The sequence below is a fragment of the Podarcis gaigeae genome (genome assembly GCF_964106915.1).
Source record: "Podarcis gaigeae genome assembly, chromosome: 13".
In the NCBI taxonomy this organism is placed as follows: domain Eukaryota; kingdom Metazoa; phylum Chordata; class Lepidosauria; order Squamata; family Lacertidae; genus Podarcis; species Podarcis gaigeae.
Window position 1 is genome coordinate 19,047,965 of NC_139689.1, and position 22,263 is coordinate 19,070,227.

Sequence of the window (22,263 nt, forward strand, 5' to 3'; positions counted from 1 at the left end):
GAAGTGTGCAGTATTCTGCAGCCCTCAAAGAAACATGAAAATAAACTTAACGGGTGGGCAGAATTTAATCCAGGCACCACTGCTCTGCAGTAGATCTGGAAGAAGTGCCTGGTCTTTATTGCTTCAGAAAAGAATGAGGGAGGGGGATTTAGTGCCTTGCTCTTTCTGACTGGCAGAGAAAATAAGCAAACACTTGACAAATTTGCTAATCTTGCATAATTTGCACATTGTAGGAGTCTACTGTTTTCAGTACAGAATTGGCTTTAATATATTGTGCCTTATGGTTAAGATACACATAAAAATCTTGGCTTGGAAAGCAAAGCAGCAGAGTTCTCTCACAGCTGTAAGAAGACTCCTCATTCACTGAGAACATGTGTCACACAAACAGCAGCTACTTCTGTTTCCTTTCTTGAACAGTGCATGGAAGCCAGCTCCTGCACACCACTTTCAATCTGCATTATACATTTAAAGCAGTATTATGCCACTTTTGGGGGCAGTCGTGGCTTCCTCCAAAGACCCCAATTCCCCTGACAGCTACTATTCTCAGGGTGGTTTAGAAATCCCTCTTCTCCGGGAATTTTGGGAACTGTAGCTCTGGGAGGGGAATAGGGAGCTCCCAACAACTCTCAACAGCCTTACCAAACTACAGTCCCCAGGATTCTCTGGGGGAAGCCAAGACTGTTTAAAATGGCATAAAAGTGCTTTATAAACATATGGTGCCCATGCGGCCTCAGTCAGAGATCACTTAACTCCTTCAGAAACTCACAAATTGTGCAGCCCAAGACATGTAAGACATACAAATTCTGCATACATACCCATTCCCACCCCATACTTAAGCTTTTGGACATTGGTAGCATAATTTATTCATCTCCCTAATGCAGATGGACTTGAACACTATTAAAACACTGGCTTTCGAGTTTTGTTAAGTTAGTGCAGTCCATTTTGTTTTCCAGCGCCTGCCCCTCAGCCGCCCAGTGTCAGTTCAGATCGAGCGCACTCCAAGTGGCTGAGAGTTCCACAGTCCGTCTCTTGCTGGCTCTTAAAATGTGCTTGTGCTCCTTTCAGTCCAAAATTCATCCCCAGATGACTGATCAGCGGACAGCGCAGTGGCCTCTTTAACCCAGGAGGGAGGCAACTGACGTTCAGATATACATATAGAGTCTCTTTCGTGAGTGGCCAGCCTCAGTCAAAATCAGAACAGGCCCCTGGGCTAGAGAACTTTGAATAATGGAGTAACTTATCCTGAGGACTAGACTGCTGCCAGGCAGGAGTGAGGACATCCTCTTGCTCACATTGGAAATCCTCTTCAGACTTTATCTGCAGCCACAAAAACCAAAACACAGTTTCAAGCCAAACAGAAGCGCTCTGCGTGAGGGGGGGGGGCGCGTAGAAAGGGGATGCTTTCAAACTGTTATGTGTGATAAACCAGCAGGACTAGAAGCTTGTTTAAAAATAGAAGACAAAATCCTGAATTTGTATTACGGTAGCAGATTCTGTGTAGCCGACAGCTGGAGTATAAATAACCCAGTACTGTAATATGCCTGTCTACCATTATATCTGGCCACATTTCCCGCCTAACCCCCAAAGGTAGTGTGTAGGTTAAGTTTGTATGGTCATCTATATATTCTCAAAGTTGAAAGCCTCTAAGTTCTCCCGTACCTGCACAGGAAACTCTTCCATAGGAAGCAACGTTTGGGCTGCTCGGCGTAACCTCACTTCCTTTTCCTCTCGCATGTGGCGCCGCCGCTTCTTACTGGTGGGGCCCTCAGTAGGTGAGATGCTTTCAGCCTCTGGGGCAGGCAAAGGACCCGAGAGACACCTGGGAGTGTCTTTCTCAGGGGGCTCATTCTCTGTGTTGCCAGGAGCTGGAGCATCAGTGCTGTGGCTACCTTCATCCTAGTCAGAGAAAATGATTCAGCTATAACTCCTCCATCCTAACATTCCTTCCACCCATAAGAAGGTAACATGGACATGTCCTTATTTCCTTAGACCAGCTGTGTGTTTCTTACCTCCAGGACAATATCAAGGTGGCCTTGCCTGTAATCATCACCATAAGAATCAAGGACCCTCATGAGGAACCTGAAGGGAAGTAAGAGTCCATTAGAAAGATAACCTGCAGACAAGACATTGCCACTAATCCTCTTTAATGTGTTCTTTTGCAAGGTGTTGTTGATGTAGGGGATTCACTGTTATGAGATGTGGTAACAGCTGTCAGTTTGGATGGCTCTAAATGAGGGATCCAATGAATTCATGGAAAATTCGTCTGCTGAGCATGAAAATTCAATAGGGAAACGTATTTAAATCTCCCCACCCCTCCTACTCCCATGACATACTACCAGACATACCTTCTCTCCTGTTTAAGCCGCAGTGTTATTCTCTGGACCTGATGCAGCCGGTTTAACATCCTCTCATTCACCTGTATTTGTGGGTAATGTCACCAGAATACATCAGAATTTTGCCTCTCCCACACCCAGCCTTGTATTCCACTCACCCACCCAGTGGTCCCTTCTCGGGTCTTCATTTGGTCCAGTTTACCATCCCATGGCCAAGAATCTCTTACTTCTTGTCCACCTACAGCTAGTATGGCATAGTGGGTAGAGTACAGACCCAAGTTTAAAACTCCACTCAGCCCCCAAAGATGCTGGGGGACATTGGGCTAGGGCTTGTCTCGTTTTACTTTGCTCAGAGGATTCTTGGGAATATATTTAATATCTTCATCTGATCACCATCTGAAGCCCTTCTTCGTGTGCCTCTTCCATGAGAATGGGCCTTTTCTGTGGTGGCTCCCCATTTGTGGAATGCTCTCCCCAGGGAGGCTCACCTGGCACTTTCATAACATATCTTTAGGTACCAGGTGATAATGTTTCTCTATAATCAGGCACTTGGCTGATTAACATGCTATGACCTTTCAAATGTGTTTGTAGGAGGGGGTTATTGGTTTGTTTTTCTTTTATTATGCATTTTGTGTTCTCATTTTGTGCTTTTATGTTGTGAATCACCCTGTGATCTTTGGATGATCTTTGTACCCAAGGTGTCACTGATTTCCAAATACTTTGGCAGAGCACATGTTTGGCAAGCAGAAAGTCCCAGGTCCAGTCCCTGGCTGGGAAAGAATGAGAGCTCCTGGCAATGAGAGCAGACAGTCCTGGGCTACATAAATGAATAAAAAGGCAGCTCCATGAGCTCATACCTGAAGTCAAAGCAGAGCTCAACCCACTGTGGCAGCTGTTTGTTAATTTTTTCCAACTGGTGTATTAAAATGATTCCCCCTCTTCAGCCAATCCTTTACCTGCTCTAACTCCTTGCAGCGCCGAGCAAGAGCCTGGCATTTGCGCCGTGTCATTTCCTGCTGCCTCAATGCCCCCTCTTCCTCCTCCTCTTCTGGTATTCCACCATCGGCAAACTCCACCTCTGTCTCCAGTTCACTCTCGAGGATATTGCCACCAAAAAGAGGAGGCAGTGCCAGCTCTGATCCAGGGGGCACAGAGAATTCTTCAAAGCCCACACCAGCCATGATTGCGTTCTGGAGATTTAAAGAGAAAGAAACTGACATACTAACCAATATTAACCATCCTCCTCCCCAATCTGAAGATCTAATGGTGGTACTCAAAAAGCTACATTCCCTTTACACCCCAATTTCCTATGTCATGTGAGACAGGAAACAGGTACATTTACAACAAGGATGGGGAACCTGTGATCCTCCAGAAGTTGCTGGATGACAATTCCCATCTTCCCTGGCCATTGGTCATTCTGGCTGTGTAAGATGGGAGTTCCAGTCCAGCAACATCTGAAGGGCCACAGGCTCCACACTGCTGATTAACAAGGACAAGGGTATTAGTATCACAAGAGATGACCAAAGGGGCAGCCACTACTATGGGCTTGGGAGCATAATCCACCTGCAATTTTTTTAAAAAAGCAAACAGTGAAATATATTTTCTTACAGCTCTCTGTGGATGCACAAATTTGTATTTAAATGTTCTATAATCTATAATCCTAAACAATCTCCAAAAATACTCAATTTTTCAGAAGTTTAAATTTTCCTTACATACTAAAGTTCCTTTAAAATATCATTTCATCAACCCATAAAATATTGAGATTTCTAATTTCCAAGTAGGAGAAACAGCATGTCCTCTAAATGGGTAGACACTGTGCTATTTGCTGTTGCCACAATCCATTTTATGAGTAGGTGTCCCACCAAAATTAAAAATGTGTTATTCACAATCTCCAATATACTGCCAGAAAGTAAATGTAAAAGGTAAGGGACCCTGGATGGTTAAGTCCAGGCAAAGGCAAATACCTGCCAGAAAACAGATACAACTGCTCCTGTTATTCAGTTAGAGAATACAAGATACTTTGGTCATACTATTTTCCGCGTTTATCCATCTCTATGGTTCAGAAAAGACTGCAATGCAGTACATGAACAGGCTTAAAAGAAGCTGAATAAAACTTGGTTCTAGCACCTCGACTTCAATTAAGGGAGCTCAGGCTCTGCTTCTGGCGAACCTCCAAGGAAAGAAGGCTCCAGAGCCAATAAGGAGGAGGATGGCAATTGGCGATTTTAATTTGCCCGAGTATTTTTGCAATGGGATTTCCTAGCACATCAGACGTACCTTAACCCTTCCAGTACTATAGGCGAAATGAGAAACCCTTCAATGAGGATAATGGGATGGATGGTCGCTTACCGGTGACGTAAGCCCACAACAAAAGCGTTTGAGTTATCGAGACGTCTCGGCTACAGTGAACCAGGGTAGAAGAGGTGTCGCGCGCTTATTACGTATTGCAGAAGAGCCCGCTGTGGAATGTCCTAGCGTTTCGTCGCGCCGTGTTAACGTAAACAGTGGTCGCGTCCCTGTCGCCGTTTCCCCGGTAGGAGACTGGATCACTTGGCGCGGAGAAGTACGGTTGCGTCATCACGCGGTTGGATGCGTCGTGGCCTTAGAGATAGGAAAAATAGAGAACTCACAGTCTAAACTTCCGGTAAAAATCGAAAGCTGCTGTTGGGGATTCTTTGCCTTTCTCTTAGCTCTATGACCAATAGGTAAGTCAGAGGAAAAATTACAAAAAACTGACGGAAGCGTCAGTTGACATAGTGACATAGTTCAGCATAGCGTATTAGAAACCTACGGTTGGGGTGCTGCCATAAATAGTACTGTATTTCAAAGGAAATTGACTCGAAACCCTAAAGACACTTCCGGCTCCCCTTGGCATATGCGTGGGTCACCCAGTGCGAAGAGACGGCCCAATAGGCAATGCCATAGAGACATAAGTTAGAACGGCACCCCAACTCTGGCCTAGGTTGGTGCCACGCATATGGCGGCGCTTGTGCTGAAGCTGAACGCGACCTCTCTTCGTGACCTCTCCTTTTTCTCTTTATCCGTTTTAGTGCCCGGCAGAGAGAAGGCGCTCGTTGATGACGACACCAAGGGCGCCCGGTGCATGACGTACTTTTTGTGAGACTGAAAGAAGGAACGTGAGGAGTTCGTTTGTGCGGCGGAGGAGTGGCAGAAAGAAAAAGAAGGTGAGGAGGGAGGGAGGGAGAGGTTAACTGGGGAGCAACCAAAAAGGAGCCCTGGCCTTTGGTTTCCTAAGGGGTAAAGAGCAGTGTAAGGTTTGGGGGCGGGCAGAGAGAGAGAGAGACGCTACAGTATTGCTGCAAACCTAACCCCGTTTACCTAGGAGTAAGCACCATGGAATTCAATAGGACTTCCTCCTATATAAACGCGGTGAGGATTGCGCTGTAGATTGAGGTTTATCGGTAGTTGCAGAAAAGGTGGAGAAGGGTGGAGAGGTTTGTCTGTCTGTCTGTTTGTTTGCTGCACTTGTGCTGCCTTTTCCCTAAGAAGCTCAGGGTCCCGCGAGGGAGGTCAAGCTCAGTGATAACCACTATCCCCAAATCGTCCAGTAACTTGGTTGCTTAGCAGAGATCTGAACCTTGGTCTCCCCAGTCACTACACTACAGTGGCTCTCGGATTAGATGGGTTTGGCCTATCCTGGTGGTGGTAGCAATAATAATAATAATAATACAGTAGAAATAACAAAAGTAATACTCTCTTCCATACTCTTATCGGTTGGGAATACGTCATGGCTTATCCTTCTAGTTGGCTTTTTTGCTGTTTGGACAGTATCTTGTTTTTCATTTGTGTTCTGCATAGTCATGGAACACTTATATTTCTTCCATTGAGGACCCTTTTGGCACTTTTTATTGCTATACCTACACTGCCTCTTCTGTCTGTATCTTGTGTTTGAGAATGTATACTTTGTTAACAGATTATAAGCATTTCATTGTGTATCTAATGTATGTCACAATAAATTTATTAGCCTTTTAGATACTGCAGTAGGCTTCCAAGATTATGCTAATTCCTGCAAAGTAGGTTTACATTGGCAGATGAGAACTCTGAGATGGATCTTTTCTTAAAGCAACCACACAAGTTCACATTAGAGCTGAGACTTGAAACTAAGACTTCCTGGCGTGTGCTTCCTTTGCCACAGGACTTGCTCTCTGTTTGGTGGGGTACTAAATAAGGCTGCAGTCCTACTTACCTGGAATTAAGCCCCATTGAACCCAGTAGGACTTACGGTACTTCTACATAGGCATGGTTAATTTTTCACTGTAAGAGTTTCTGAAACCAGAGAGAAGCCTGTCCTTGTAGTGGTGGAATATAGGCAAAGGCGATGTAGCCCTTAGAGTAACAGAAATTAGAAACTTGGATGTTTGGGTTGAGATACCTGGAGGGAAGAATTTTGGTGACTGACATGGTACCTCAGTATTTATGCTTATTGTGAAATGATGCTGAAATCCGATTCAGATTTTTTTAAAAAAATCTCTATACGGCAAAAGATGGGTGAATTGGAAACTGAAGCGCTAACTCGAGGTCTCTTAAATTGAAAGGGGTTCCGATGGAGCACCTGTATTTGTGGAAAGGGAGAGATGTTTTTGGAGAGGGGACTAAGAAAAGGACACATTCAACTGAGGGGCACAGTGGATCTGGATCTTGTGTTGATGGGTGTCTAGCAACTGTGTGTGGCTTTCTGGAGGTTGCTGCTACCTCATAAGTGTTGTACAGTGGTACCTCAGGTTAAGTACTTAATTCGTTCCAGAGGTCCATACTTAACCTGAAACTGTTCTTAACCTGAAGCACCACTTTAGCTAATAGGGCCTCCTGCTTCTGCCGCACCACCGGAGCACGATTTCTGTTCTCATCCTGAAGCAAAGTTCTTAACCTGAAGCACTATTTCTGGGTTAACAGAGTCTATAACCTGAAGCGTATGTAACCCGAGGTACCACTGTATTAGATCAGTGTGGTGGCCTCCAGCAGTCTGTTGGACCTCACCTGCCTTCAGCCCCAGGCAGCTTCGCTAATGAGTGGGAATGATTGGAGTTACAGTTTACAACCTTTGGAGGGCACTGTGTTGGCTACCCTTGGGTTAGATAGTGGTTAGAATTTCTCCTGGTCTAGTACTGCGGGAAATAACAGATCAATAAGACTCTGGATATTTATGTCACTTATTATGGTTTTCTCCTGTGTCCCTCCCTTTTTCTCCTTTGCAGCCTGATCCATCATGTCTTTGGCGGATGAGCTTTTGGCTGACCTCGAAGAGGCAGCAGAAGAAGAGGATGGCAGCTTTGCAGATGAAGAGGATGAGCCTCCCATTGAGGATGTCCAGGAGGAAATGCAAGTGGATCTGGCAACTGATTCAGTCAAGAGTATTGCCAAGCTCTGGGACAGTAAGACGGTGAGAGAAAATGAGCTTGGCTGCCGGGCCAAAATGTATAGAAGCGACGGTTTTCAAAATAGTGTTCAACCTGGGGTCCACTGGTTCTATAAACTGCCTTTTCCTTTTTGGGTGTAGTTAACCCTTTAAGGGGACGCAGGTGGCGCTGTGGGTTAAAGCCTCAGCGCCTAGGACTTGCCGATCGAAAGGTCGGCGGTTCGAATCCCTGCGGCGGGGTGCGCTCCCGCTGCTCGGTCCCAGCGCCTGCCAACCTAGCAGTTCGAAAGCACCTCCGGGTGCAAGTAGATAAATAGGGACCGCTTACCAGCGGGAAGGTAAACGGCGTTTCCGTGTGCGGCTCTGGCTCGCCAGAGCAGCGATGTCACGCTGGCCACGTGACCCGGAAGTGTCTCCGGACAGCGCTGGCCCCTGGCCTCTTAAGTGAGATGGGCGCACAACCCCAGAGTCTGTCAAGACTGGCCCGTACGGGCAGGGGTACCTTTACCTTTACCTTTTTAACCCTTTAAGGGCGCCCTCTTCAAAAAGTAAGACTCAACTTTTTGTTTTTTTCTCTTGTGCAGTTTGCTGAAATCCTGCTGAAGATTGAGGAATACATCAGCAAACAGCCCAAAGCATCTGAAGGTACTGAGAGTCCCTGGCTGAGATTTCTTTTGAGAAAGAGGTCACCCAACAGATGTGTATGCACACATCACCCAGTCTGATTCCTGCAGTATAGAGTCTGCTACAGGGCTTCCTTGTCCTGCAGTACAGAGCTAATGTACCCATATGTCCATCTCCGTCACCTTATAGTGAGGTGCCCTGTATGGATTTTGACTTTGCATTTTCATTTCTTATTAGTTCTAGGTCCGGTAGAGGCTGCTCCCGAATACAGAGTCATTGTGGATGCCAATAACCTCACAGTGGAGATTGAGAACGAGCTAAGTAAGTGCAAACCTTAGCCACTCGCTTTGGGGTGGGAGAGGTTGAGAAGGCTTTGAAAACAATACAGTAGCTGCTACCCTGTGAGGGTGGCAGATGATGAGTTAGGGAAGTAGTGAGATTGGGAAAGGCTGGCTTCATTGGAGCAAGGGGTGCGATCTAGTAAATAGAAGGGCACATACTGGCCAGACAAACCTTCACAGGAGTTTTGGGATGCAAAGGACATTTGTGTGTTGGTGTCACAGTAGAACAGGGACTGTTTTGATAAGAGCAAGCTGGCCAATCTCTGAATAGGCTATACGGCTCAGCATTAAAATGTCTCTGAGCTAGTATATTCTGGGAGGCCTACTTTTATTCTCACTAGTGTAATGGCGCTCTGTGTTTCTGTCTGTTTTGTAAAAGGTTGTCTTTGCCTCTCTCTTTTCAGATATTATTCACAAGTTCATTCGAGACAAGTACTCCAAGCGGTTTCCTGAACTAGAATCCCTTGTTCCAAATGCACTGGACTACATCCGGACTGTCAAGGTATTGTGTCTGTCCGTGTCTTGAACTTCGCAAATTCAATTCTTTACATTTGCATCGATGACTAGCCCAACCCTCATATAACTTTTGCCACATTTAGCAGAGGTGCTCTATGTTCAAATGGCTATTAAGATTGTAACTCAGATAATACATACTGTAGTTTTCTGTATATAAGACAACCCTTTTTAATTCAAAAATTAAGTTAAAAATTGGGGGTCGTCTTATACACGGATTGTGCAAAGGGGGGATGTGGGGAGATTGTCTGCGGGTATGTTGCGTGTTATTGGTTGCTGTGGCAATGGCTGTTGTTCATTGGCTGCCACTGCGGCACTAGGGCGGGCTATTGGCAGCTTTTGCCAGCACGGGGACAGACGATAGGTGGCTTTTACGATGCACGACTGTCGCAGTGTAGCTTATGCAGGTGAGCAATTTTTGACAATTCCCCCTAGAAAAAGCTCAACAACTCAGGGAAGTTTCCCCCCATTTTTTCAATTTTGCATCCCCCAAAATAGGGGGTGTCTTATACACAGGGGCGTGTTTTACCCGAAAAATATGGTAAGTAAACACACAGTAATACTGACTGTTCAAAAACCACAGTGACCAAAAATCTCTTGAGTATTCTTCAGGTCCACAGTTAATTCATGGTTTTAATATGTCATAATCAACCTTTAACCTAAAAGGTGTGGTGGGTAAAGCTAGCAGATGAGTTGTGTTCAAATATTTATCCTGCCGGGAAGTTCACATGGTTGCTTTTGAGAAGTTGTTATTGCTCAGTCTTAAACAAGCTTCCAGGTTAGGGAAAATGAGGATTGTGTGTGTGGAGGGCCGGGGGAAGATCCCCAAATATTCCACCCTTGGAGGAAAAGAATATTCATGTGATCCACAAATCGTTCCGAGAATTGCTGACGCAAATTAGAACTGACCCTCGAGCAGCCTTGGTCCTTCTCAGTAATGAACAAAACTGAGACCAGAATTCTCTAAATAAGCTTGGGACTTCAGTTAAAGATGGTTACAGTGCCTCCCACCTGTGCTTTTGGGGGGGGTGTGTGCTTTCTGTCTTCTTCAATGGCAAACTTCTGTTTTAAAACGTTTGAACCTTGCAGGAACTAGGGAACAGCTTGGACAAATGCAAGAACAATGAGAATCTTCAACAGATCCTCACCAACGCTACAATCATGGTGGTCAGTGTCACCGCATCCACTACCCAGGGGTAAGGCTCTGCACAGGAAAAAGAGGAGGTTTTGGGGAGGTTATGGGAGATTAGTGGGCATCTGGACTGGGAGAGAGATATAGACTGGATTTGCAAATGGTGCTGAAGGGTGTAAGGTGGACTGTACCATTCCAGGCTGCAGGTGGGGGAATTACTTTCCAAAATTCCCTATAAGAAGAATACTCCTATGTTGAAGGGAGAGTGTCTAGCTTAGCCCTTTTCCCCTTGGTGTGCTAGTGCTTTTTCCTCCCTTTACAGATTTCTCTTGATATATAGGGGAGCATTGAAAAATAATATCTTATCTCTGGCAGTATGGAGTACTACAGTCTACTGTACCACTTGTTCCATCATCTATAGAGCAGGCCCAGAATCATGGCAATTTTCCCTTTATGGGATTTTAGCACAGAGAATAGATTTCGGATGAGAGTGTGGCTTTTAGGTCACTGCTTGGTTGTCAAGAGAGTGGCCTTCAGACAGTTACGGTCCGTCTTATCACATGAAGAGACAGGAGGCACCTGCCAGATCACATGATAAATGGTATGAGTTAACTTATTGATGACTCACAGCTTACATATGCTGGTGGAGATAGAGTGTGGGGTTGCAAATCAAAATACGCAAGGGGGACCTGCAGCAAAACATTGCAGTTCGAATTGCTCCCATTCAGGTTTCCAGCCATCTGTTCCCTGTCCTCAACTGTTAGCCAGCATTCCATGACCACTGAGCATGCTCAGTCTTTATAGGGCTGGTTTTGGGGCTCCCCTGCCTTTGGACTTTCCAACAATTTTGCTGTATGACTGCAAACGGGGGCTCTCAAAATCTACAGATATCTCCCATTTTGTGTATGTGGATGGTGCCATTTTTGGCTACATAAGGATCCATGCTCAGAGATAGAATATTAACATATAGGGTGGTCCTGAAAGCTTTGAAACAAATGCCACGCTCTTGGCATGGAGTGATGGTGCAGATATAGTGAACCAGACCTGATGACCTATGTATCTCGGCCTCAAGCATTGCCTCTCTCCTGCTGCAGGCAACAGTTAACTGAGGAAGAATTGGAGCGCATTGAGGAGGCCTGCGACATGGCTCTGGAGCTGAACCAGTCTAAACACCGCATCTACGAGTATGTGGAGTCCCGCATGTCCTTCATCGCCCCCAACTTGTCCATCATTGTGGGAGCTTCCACTGCTGCTAAAATAATGGGTGAGACTCTCAGTGGAGCTCTGTGGGCTTGGCTCCTTGCGTATGAGAATATGGAATCTTGGGATTGTATCAGAATTGGAGCAGATTCATTGAAATTGATGGATGTGACTAGCTTAAGTCCTTTAATGTAAATGGGTCTATTCTAGTGTAATTTAGTTGGATGTATAAGTAAGTCTGTCATTGGCAGAGAGGAACACGAAGGCCACTAGATTCTGAAAGGAATGTAAAGCCTTCTCTGAAAGGATCAAACACCCGTCCCGATTGGATGCTATGGGGAAATCATTTAATTTTTACAATTCATCTTTCCAAATCCAAAGACTGCCGAAGTACTGTATTTAACAAAAGAACACTGGAGTGCTAATGTAAAAAATTATAAACTTGAAGCCATGAATTAAACGGTCCAAGAAATTTAGCAGCATCTGTCATGTTGTTGATGTATGATCAGTTCTGGCAGGTCTCTGTGGCCAGGAACAGCAAAGAGCTCTCCTTGCGCACAAGGAGAGGAACTTTGTTTACAAATCCCAACAGGCCAGGGAGAAGCCATGGTTTGGCTGATCAAAAACTCCGAACCTCCTTGGTCCCTCAACTAGCATTCATTCCATATTGCCTTCCCTTCTCTCAAGGCATTGCCGGCGGCCTCACAAACCTCTCCAAGATGCCAGCCTGCAACATCATGCTTTTGGGGGCCCAGAGGAAGACACTGTCTGGATTTTCCAGCACTTCGGTGCTGCCTCACACTGGCTACATCTATCACAGCGACATTGTACAGTCGTTGCCTCCGGTAGGTGTGAGTGAGTCTGCCCCTCCTCCTTTCTCTGTTGAGTCGATGCAGGGGTTTCCTAACAGCAACCAGCCAACATGTGCCTTTGATTCCCTCCTTGCAGGACTTGCGAAGGAAGGCAGCTCGCTTGGTATCAGCAAAATGCACACTGGCAGCGCGTGTGGACAGCTTTCACGAGAGCTCTGAAGGGAAGGTATGTGGTACAAGGCAAAAGCTCCGGGATCCTGGGGGAGTGGCTGGTGTGAGAGGCATAACGGAGGGCCCCAAGGGGATGGCTGCTGTGTAAACACTTTTTGCTCTTTTATCCTTCTGCTACCATTCAGGTTGGCTATGACCTCAAGGAGGAAATTGAAAGGAAATTTGACAAGTGGCAGGAGCCACCTCCTGTCAAGCAAGTGAAGCCACTGCCGGCGCCCTTGGATGGACAAAGGAAGAAACGTGGAGGACGCAGGTGCGGGGGAGAGAATTGAAGAGATGTCTTGCGGCAGGGGCAGGGTGGGAGGGAGAGTAGGCTGAGCTGGCTGAGGCAGCCAGGAGGGTGGTGTTAAGCGTGCTAGGAAATAAGTACAGTTGGAACTGTACAGTCGGAAGTCGAACAGAATCTGTTCTGGAAGCCCGTTCGATTTCCAAAACGTTCAGAAACCAAAGTGTGGCTTCTGATTGGCTGCAGGAAACTCGGGCAGCCAATCGGAAGCCGCGCCGGATGTTCGGCTTCCAAAAATCGCTCGAAAACTGGAACACTCACTTCCGGGTTTCGATCGTTTGGGAAACAAGGCATTTGAGATCCAAGGTGTGACTGTATTAGGGAATCCCTGATCTACTTTTAATATATACACACCTGTTAAAATCAAACCAGAATAATGGGATTTTATCTTTTCCATCAAATATTCTTTTTTCATGGAAAAAAAGATTTTAATGCAACAATTCATTTTGCTTTTTCAAAACGGTTTTAAAACTTATTTTTCCTCATAATACAGTCGCTGGTATGTTTCTTGAGCCCAGAATTATGCCAGAATATTGGGGAGGTGTGGCGTATAAGAAAGTTTCAATTTCCACATTAATGGAGGTAGGAGAGGGTCAGGTCAGGTTGTATCAGAATTCTGTAAACAGTCTCGTTGAGATGAACGCAGGAATCCTGGCATTTCAGCCCTTTGTCTCTATGCCAAACACTGCTTTCATTCTTGGCAGCAGCACTCTGTCCTGGCATCATTCAGTTCTCAGCTGCCAGTCTTAAAAGTGCTTTTCCTTGCTCCTTCAGATATCGCAAGATGAAGGAGCGTCTCGGTCTAACGGAAATCCGGAAGCAGGCAAACCGGATGAGCTTTGGAGAGGTAAGGAATCCTGCATAGTCTCCTTGTGTAGGATTTCTCTTGGGCGTTGGGGGCTGTCTAATCCCACAGGAGGGCAGGAGTAGAAACCGGGAGTTTCGGACGGTTCAGACTCTGTTCCCCAACTGTGCCTTTTTAACTGGTACAATGGAATGGGGGAAGTAACAGAAATATTTTGCAGGGCAGGGATCTCCAGGTTGATTTACATTTTATGTAAAATAAGCACTTCCAAGTAATACAAAGCATTAAACTTGACAAGCCATATGTGCATTTTGCTGTGTACAGAAGCTGCACGTCTGCCCACATCTACATGCAGGAATATATAAGTTTGGGTGGCGGTTATGTGTTATATGGCCACAGGTGGGCTTCACACTTCTTCTATGTGTGCACAGATTAAATTAGATAGATTTAATTTAAATTAGATAAATAGGATGAGAAGTGGTTCTGAGAAGGCTGATGGAACGGACGGATAACTAGATGTATTTATAGCCTTGACTAATAATAAATTTTCTTTCCCTCTGCTTCGGATGTTCTTGCATGTGACCCAACCCAGGCCATTTCAGGGAGGCTCACCTTGGCACACAATTACCTTTGTGGCCAGGAAGAGTCACTCTCGTGTAGTGATCAGAGTCCTGGGCTCAGGCCAGGATTCAAATCCTTGCTCAGTCATGAAAGTACATCACATGACCTTGTGCCGATCACCCTACAACAGGCTTGTTGTGAGAACGGAGGGAGAGAACCATTTATGTCAACTTGACCACCTTGGAAGAAAGTTTGGATATAAATTTGTTGTTGTTTAGTCGTTTAGTCGTGTCCGACTCTTCGTGACCCCATGGACCAGAGCACGCCAGGCACTCCTGTCTTCCACTGCCTCCTGCAGTTTGGTCAAACTCATGTTGGTAGCTCTGAGAACACTGTCCAACCATCTCATCCTCTGCCGTCCCCTTCTCCTTGTGCCCTCCATCTTTCCCAACATCAGGGTCTTTTCCAGGGAGTCTTCTCTTCTCATGAGGTGGCCAAGTATTGGAGCCTCAACTTCAGGATCTGTTCTTCCAGTGAGCACTCTTGCATATAAATATAGGGACCAATTTGCCTCTTCCTAGATTGCAGGATTAGTGGTGGGGCTGTCTTTTGGATCTATAGGCTAAAAATAAAAAAGGAAATTTCAAAAGCACCTGTTGTCCCTTATTGAGTCACTTGGGGGAGAGGAAGGGAAGGGGTTGCATTCTCATTAAGACTGTCAACTTGGTCATTGGTCCTGTACTATCTAATCCAAACTTGGCCTTTTCTTCTCTGTGCTACGCTTCTCTCCACGCCTTTGCTAGATTGAAGAAGATGCTTACCAGGAAGACCTTGGTTTCAGTCTGGGCCACCTGGGGAAGTCAGGCAGTGGCCGAGTCCGGCAGACACAAGTCAACGAGGCCACGAAGGCCCGCATCTCAAAGACGCTGCAAGTAAGGAAATGGGGACTGGATGTGGAGTGCCGGGAGCTGTAAATCATCTTATGACTGGGTCCATCGAGGCTGTATTTCAAAGCCTCTGGACCTGGGCAGGGGCTGTTCATTCCTGAAGGCAGCATCACATTGTCCTCTTGAGGTTTCGGCAAACAGCTACACTGAGCAACCAGATCAGAGCTCTAACTGCAGTGTAATTATGCCGAGCATGTATGTCCTATTGTTACTCAAAGTGCTCAGAAAATACTTCCAGGCCAACAAGCTCCGTGTGGAGCAGCCCTTGAGAGCTTCAGCAGAATTAGACTAATTCTATGGTCACATTGCTGGCCATTAGTCTCTGATAAGGGTAGGCAATTTCCCTGTTCCAAGTGGCTTTTTAATGTTGAGGTGAAGGGTGCCACACTAGGTTTTGTCTGTGATTGGCGAAAGAATGTGCCAGGGCTACTGGAGCGGCTACTGAGCCAGGGAGGACAGGATATGAGTGTCACGTGCGTTTGACATGCTTTTTGACAGGGAGGGGAACAAATGAAGGGCATGCCTTTGGACAGCCAGCCATTTGGTTGTCCCCGTGCTTTAGCATCACTTCCCTCTCTTTCCACGGCCTCCTCTATGAAAGGCCTAACACCCATGCCTTTTTGCATTTGTCCTCCCAACCAGCGCACTCTCCAGAAGCAGAGCATGGTGTATGGAGGGAAGTCCACCATCCGGGACCGCTCCTCGGGCACCGCGTCCAGCGTGGCCTTCACTCCGCTGCAGGTAAGCACCGCTCTTGGCTCTGCATTCCTTGAATTACATGTAAGTGGCACTGACGTCTTTGAAGGAGGGGGCTGGGTGTACAAAGAGCTGGGAGTGCTGGGCTCTAGGAGTTTTGGAGAACTGAGTGTGTGCCTGGCAAGGATGCTGAGAAGTCCAATGGATGAATAAAGAACCTTTGTGGGGAGTGCTGTTGTGCTCATGTCCTGCTTAGGGCTTCCCAGAGGAGCATCGGGATGGCTACACTGGGAAAAGGATGTTGGGCTATGTTTCTTTCCTCTGATCCAGCAGGGTTCTTTGGTTCTTAAATACTTTTTTGTTTGCTGTAGTCTTTTTTTTTTTAAATGAGGGTTATAAAAAATGAGGGTTATAAAATGCTATAATACATTTTTCTTGGCTGAAACCCTAATCCCTCTCTGTCTCCCCACCCTCACTGTTCTGCTTGCAGCACTTGAGGAGGAAAGATTATAAGCTCATGTGTACAATATCGGTTGTTGTTATTGTATAATAACAACAACGGGAGTTGTATTTTTGCACTAAGGTGTCTCAGTAAAAACAAAAAGGACCAGGACTTTAAAGCCAGATATAAAAACAGCAATACAGAAAAAATGAAATACAGTACTGTAAATTTATTTCAAGGAAGAAGTCGTACCCACAGCATGGATGAGTACAAAAATGGCCCTGGACATAACTAACTACCCTCCCAGTGAAAAACTGAAGGCTGGGTAAATAACAATGTCTTTTGCCTTGCACTTAAAAAAAATACAACAATGGTGCTAGGCAGGTTTCTCTTCGGAAAGCGTTCCACCAACTAGGAGCACACCAAGCAATTTACTTCTGTCCAAGACGGAAGCTGGAGATTTGGAGGGTGTGTGTTGTCGTAATTCAGCGCCTCTCCTACTTTCTAAAGGCAGCAAGATCTCTGGACTCTGCATTAAAAAAAAAAAAGCCTCCCTCTCTCACATTCACCTCCCCCCCTCCTCTTGTTTCCAGGGTCTGGAGATTGTGAACCCTCAGGCGGCTGAAAAGAAGGTAGCCGAAGCAAACCAGAAGTACTTCTCCAGCATGGCTGAATTCTTGAAGGTGAAGAGCGAGAAAAGTGGCATCATGTCCACCACATAGCCCTCTTGCCACGGACGCTGTCCCTCCCCTTTGACTAGCAGTTTGAACCATGAACCAAATTCAAGAAGAGGAGCCTTTGCACAAAAAACAGGCCTTTGTTGGAGTTCCAAAGGCGACCTGGCATTCAGAACTCTCCATTCTCCCGGGCCCAAGTGGTACCTTGTGGTTCTCTCCCTACCCTGCTTTTCTTTATTGAGAAATGTCATTGTCAGGGAGCCTAGTATTCTGGCAGGGGGAGGCATGCAGTAGAGAGAATCGAGTTCTCTTCCCTGGTCTCATGCAGTATTCAGAAGCAGGCTACTGAAGGTGTGTTTATAAGGGCATGGAGTGGTTAGCTTAAAGGAGTAACTTGAATGAACTTACAACATCCCAACCATGGCTTTAGATCATCCTGGGTACGATCCTCTTCACTGTTAACCCAAGTTTTAAATGAAACCGAGGTTGTAAAAATACCAGTATGAATACAAGTAATGCTTTGGGATAGTACCAGAGCGGTTCTCCCTTGCTGTGTTGGTTTAGGAGTTACTAACCCTTCGTCCTGTTTCATGATCTGGAACTAAACAACAGATTTACTGGTTATAGTGCGTGTATCTCTCTCCCCATACAAGTAGATTCAAGTTTGTCCTGTAAAAGGACTGTGCTGTGTGTGTGCTGTCATTTGGCAGGAACTGAAATTTCAAAATGCTCTATGCTCAAGTTCTATGGAAGGTTATATCTATGTATGAATGTGCTAGGGTGGTAGAATAAATAGCTTTGCAGTTACATGGAACTGTGAGTGCAGGACTGGCAACTTCGGGGGATCTGAAGGTAACTGGTTCCATTTCTTACTGTGTAAATGAGTGGCTCATTAAGGGAATCACACTTTTCTCATGGTGTCTGACTTTCAGATGTGTTTTAATGTGGTAGGAAAAGCAATAGTTATTAAAGAATAAGAGACTTTTTTCTCCTGTGAGAGAGAAGTGACTGGTTGATTCCATAGGTGAGACAGTTGCAGGGACTATGTTTGCTACATGTAGGACACCCTATGTTTGCTACATGTAGGACACCCTTCCCTAACCTGATGCTCTCCAGATGTTTTGGACAGCACTCATGAACCCTAGCCAGCACAGTCGAGGAAGACTTGATTCATAGATGCCATGTTTTCTCTCTGCAATCTAGAAAACACTCTAAATTCATGCTGATTTCAGGATGCCTTGGGTGTGGGGAGAGACATATAGGATTTATGGGGTGTCTGTTTTGACAGTGGGAGCATGAAACTTCTTTGTCTGTAACCTGTACATTTTTGGAAAAAATAGAGTGGCACCTTTGGAGTCTGTGTTTGTGATCTTTCTGGGTTGGGGAAGGTAGTACTTCCTAAGGAAACTCTCCATATAGATTATTTGTGCAGGAGCCTGCTTTTTATAACTTTGCAGCATGAAAGGCCTCCTCCACCCCTTTCCATACCACACCTCTACTTTTCAGGCAGGGCTTTGCTTTCCTGTGTTGGGCATAGAATTTGCCATTCTAAAACAAGCTTATTTTTGGTTCTAAACAGGTTGTTGTCAAATACATTTCCATGGCACAACAATCCAGAGCTGAGGCTGTGGTTGCTCTGCCCAGTAACCGCAAAGCCTTCTAGGGTGTTGCCTCTTTGCTATTTTTTCTAGGCTTGTTATTTAATCCCTGCTTGCCTAGAGAAGAATTAGTGATGCCTATTAGACAACAGCCTGTTAAGTAGTTGTCTTATTGCTAGGTGGTAAAGGACCTACATGGGACATGGGTGGTGCTGTGGGTTAAACCACAGAGCCTAGGACTTGCTGACCAGAAGGTTAGCGGTTTGAATCCCCGCAACTGGGTGAGCTCCCATTGCTCAGTCCCTGCTCCTGCCCACCTAAGCAGTTTGAAAGCACGTCAAAGTGCAAGTAGATAAATAGGTACCGCTCCGGCGGGAAGGTAAACGGCGTTTCCGTGCGCTGCTCTCATTCGCCAGAAGCGGCTTAGTCATGTTGGCCACATGACCTGGAAGCTGTCTGCGGACAAACGCCGGCTCCCTCGGCCTATAGAGCGAGATGAGCACGCAACCCCAGAGTCGGTCATGACTGGACCTAATGGTCAGGGGTCCCTTTAAGGTAAAGGTAAAGGTATCCCTGCCCATACGGGCCAGTCTTGACAGACTCTGGGGTTGTGCGCCCATCTCACTCAAGAGGCCGGGGGCCAGCGCTGTCCGGAGACACTTCCGGGTCACGTGGCCAGCATGACATCGCTGCTCTGGCGAGCCAGAGCCGCACACGGAAACGCCGTTTACCTTCCCGCTGGTAAGCGGTCCCTATTTATCTACTTGCACCCGGAGGTGCTTTCGAACTGCTAGGTTGGCAGGCGCTGGGACCGAGCAGCGGGAGCGCACCCCGCCGCAGGGATTCGAACCGCCGACCTTTCGATCGGCAAGTCCTAGGCGCTGAGGCTTTAACCCACAGCGCCACCTGCGTCCCACCAGGGGTCCCTTTACCTTTACCTAAAGGACCTACATAAAGTTTCCAGCAGCTGCGGGGGTGGGACAAAGGTAGGAGGAGGGCCAGGCCTTTGTGGATTTAAATCAGCTCTTTGCTATTGCTGTGTTTGTCCTGCACCAAGCTCCTCCTAACTTGGTATTTTGTCATGACTATGATCATACCTTGTTGGGTATTCTGAGCTCCCTGGGGAAGAAATAGGCCACAAGTTAGTGGTAGAGCACATGCTTTACACCAGGATGGGTAACATCAGGTCTGAGTGTGGCGCTCCAGACCTTTCCAGCCAGCCCTCTGGACTTTCCTCAGGCCACGCTCCCTACCCAGCCACACAAGGAGAGTTTTTGTCTGGCTAGAATGTGTTCTTGAACTCTGGTGTCTGGGTGGAGAATAAAGAGGGGGGGGGTGTAGAAGCCAATATACAGTACAAAGGGGAAAAAATTATATTGCTCCACCTACCACAGACATGTGGTAGCTGGAAAGGTGTCCAAAAGGGCTTGTGGCCTTCAGTTTCTCCATCCCTGCTTTGCACCCATAACGTCCTCACAGCAAGAACGCCCAAGCAATAGCTGATGAGCAGAGGCAAGGAGGCTGTGAGAGGCAAGGAGGCTCCCTTCAGAAAATAGAAGCCTTGTCCAAATGAGAACACAAAAAGGAACATAAACTTTGGCAAAAGAAACACAAGCAGGTAATAAAGGGATGCCACCCCCCCCCAAAAACACCCTAAGGGATACCTCACAACTTTCATTCCTGCTCTTAAATGGGAGGCGAGGAGGTTGCAGAGAAGCTGAATCAATTACGTATCTGCATTCGTTTTCACCGCAGGGCTGGAGCTGACTCCCTCAGGAAGGCGAGTCGGAAGAACTAAGCGCAACAGTGGTGGCGAGAGACAAAGTTCTAGGCCTTGATAGCAAATTAAAAAATTAACCTACTATGGGATTCTCTCACCTCCCAAGTTGTTAAAGAACTCAAATGTGGAAATTATTAGTATTTTAACAACAACAAAAGTTACCTGGTTCCTAAGATCAGCTTCTGTACCAGGGGACTGGGAAGCAATCAAGGTAAAACTAATTTTTAAAAAGATCCAGGAGGGATGCAGGAAATTACAGTGTAGTTAGCTTAATGTTTGTTCAGGGTAAACTGGTGCAAAACATTAAATATAAAATGATCAAGCATTTAGAAGAACAAGTATTGAAGAAGAATCAACATGATTTCTGTGGGTGTAAGTTGTCTCACTGATATTTTAGGAGTTCTTTGAAAGCGCTATGTGGGCAGGGTGATCCACTAGATGTTGTATTCTTGGACCTCCAAAAAGCTTTTACAAAGCCCCTCACCAAGGGCCTTGGACTGGATGGACAGGTAGCTGGGTTAAAGAATAGGAAGCAGATAATGGGGGGGGGGGGAATTGACAGTTCTGACAAAAGGGGTATAAGTGGGATCTACTAAGGATCTGTATTAGAACCAGTGATGTTAAAGTTCATAAAGAGGTTGTGGGGGTGGGGTGAACATTAAAGTAGCAAATGTGTGGGGCAAAAAAATCCTAACCACATAGATGTTCACTGACTGGTACTGTATTGGGATTGTAGGGAAAAGCTCAACAAAAAATTGAACCCAGTGAATGGCGACTGTGAAAGTTATGAATTCAGTGCTAGGGATCATTAGGAAAGGGATAGATAATACAATTGCCTATATCATAATACCGTGATGGAAATTATGGTGTGACTACACTTGATATAGTGTGTATAGCTCATTATGCCAGCTTTGAAAAGGATATTGCAGAACTGGAAATGGTGCATTCAAAATGATCAGGGGGCTGCAGCGGCTCCCTTTTATGAGGAAAGGCTACAACACTGGAGGCTTTTTAGGTTGTTTTTTTAAAAAAATCAGGGAGAGACATAGAGGTTTATAGAATTACGTGTGGTATTAGAGAAAGTACTTTGCACACAGCAGATAGTTAGAACTATGGTATTTGCTGGCATAAGATGTGGGTGACAGACACCAACTTAGATGGATTTAAAGGGATTAGAGAAATTCATGGAGGAAAAAAGCCATGTGCTTAACCCTCCTACCTCCCCGCCCCCCACCAGCAGAGTTGCTAGAGAACAACAGCAGGAGAGGGCTCATTGCACTCATCTTCTGCCTGCGTCCTTCCCACAAGCATCTGGTTGCTTTACTGTGGCGAACGGGATGCTAGGCAAGGCAGGCCTCTGGTCTAATCCGGCAGGGTTCTCTTTTTGTTCTTAACCACCTGGATGGGGGAAAGAGCTGAGCTGAGAAAGGTTTAGGTGCCCTCCAACAGTATAAGGCAGCTTTATGCATTCAGATACGCAGGCAAGGCCCCTTTCTGCAGTGTTCACAAAAGTGGGGCAAGCAGGTGTTAAGAGGTGCAAGTGTTCTTCAGGTGAATGGTTCAGGCACCCCCAATGCATTTGCTTAATACTATGAAGCTTCTTTCAAAGAACATCGGAGAATGCTGGATCAGGCCAGCAGCCCACATTCAACATGTGAAGTGTATATTTTTAGGACCCTCTTTTTATTTGTGTCATTTTAACTGATTTTAATATTGTGCTTTAATTGTTGTAATCCACCCCGGGACCTTGGGGTTCACACAGTGATGACCACCAGCTGTTTTGGGACTACAGTTCCCATCATCCCTGACCACTGGTCCTGTTAGCTAGGGATGATGGGAGTTGTAGTCCCAAAACAGCTAGAGGGCCAAGTTTGGCCATCACTGCCAGTCATAATGATATAGTTCATC

General features: G+C 46.1%; 2 protein-coding genes across 4 annotated transcripts; one reads left to right on the forward strand and one right to left on the reverse strand.

The window, feature by feature from the left end:
- Positions 1-243: 243 nt before the first annotated feature.
- Positions 244-4,818, reverse strand: TFPT (TCF3 fusion partner). 2 transcript variants are annotated; one of them, XM_083710496.1, is made up of 6 exons: positions 4,683-4,818; positions 3,290-3,523; positions 2,346-2,416; positions 2,010-2,079; positions 1,660-1,896; positions 244-1,317 (listed from the first exon to the last, which is right to left on the reverse strand). In XM_083710496.1, the coding sequence occupies exons 2-6, from the start codon at positions 3,512-3,514 to the stop codon at positions 1,183-1,185; spliced, it is 738 nt and encodes a 245-aa protein (XP_083566622.1). In that variant the 5' UTR covers positions 3,515-3,523; positions 4,683-4,818; the 3' UTR covers positions 244-1,182. The 2 variants fall into 2 exon arrangements, with proteins under 2 accessions (XP_083566622.1, XP_083566623.1); XM_083710497.1 differs by having other exon boundaries at positions 4,611-4,748.
- Positions 4,731-18,332, forward strand: PRPF31 (pre-mRNA processing factor 31). 2 transcript variants are annotated; one of them, XM_083710495.1, is made up of 15 exons: positions 4,731-5,038; positions 5,384-5,518; positions 7,550-7,734; positions 8,295-8,355; positions 8,572-8,655; positions 9,080-9,177; positions 10,278-10,384; positions 11,415-11,584; positions 12,208-12,365; positions 12,469-12,558; positions 12,689-12,816; positions 13,624-13,696; positions 15,019-15,147; positions 15,805-15,903; positions 16,894-18,332. In XM_083710495.1, exons 3-15 carry the CDS (start codon positions 7,561-7,563, stop codon positions 17,020-17,022), a joined length of 1,500 nt encoding a protein of 499 aa, XP_083566621.1. In that variant the 5' UTR covers positions 4,731-5,038; positions 5,384-5,518; positions 7,550-7,560; the 3' UTR covers positions 17,023-18,332. The 2 variants fall into 2 exon arrangements, with proteins under 2 accessions (XP_083566621.1, XP_083566620.1); XM_083710494.1 differs by lacking the exon at positions 4,731-5,038 and having other exon boundaries at positions 5,375-5,518.
- Positions 18,333-22,263: the final 3,931 nt, after the last annotated feature.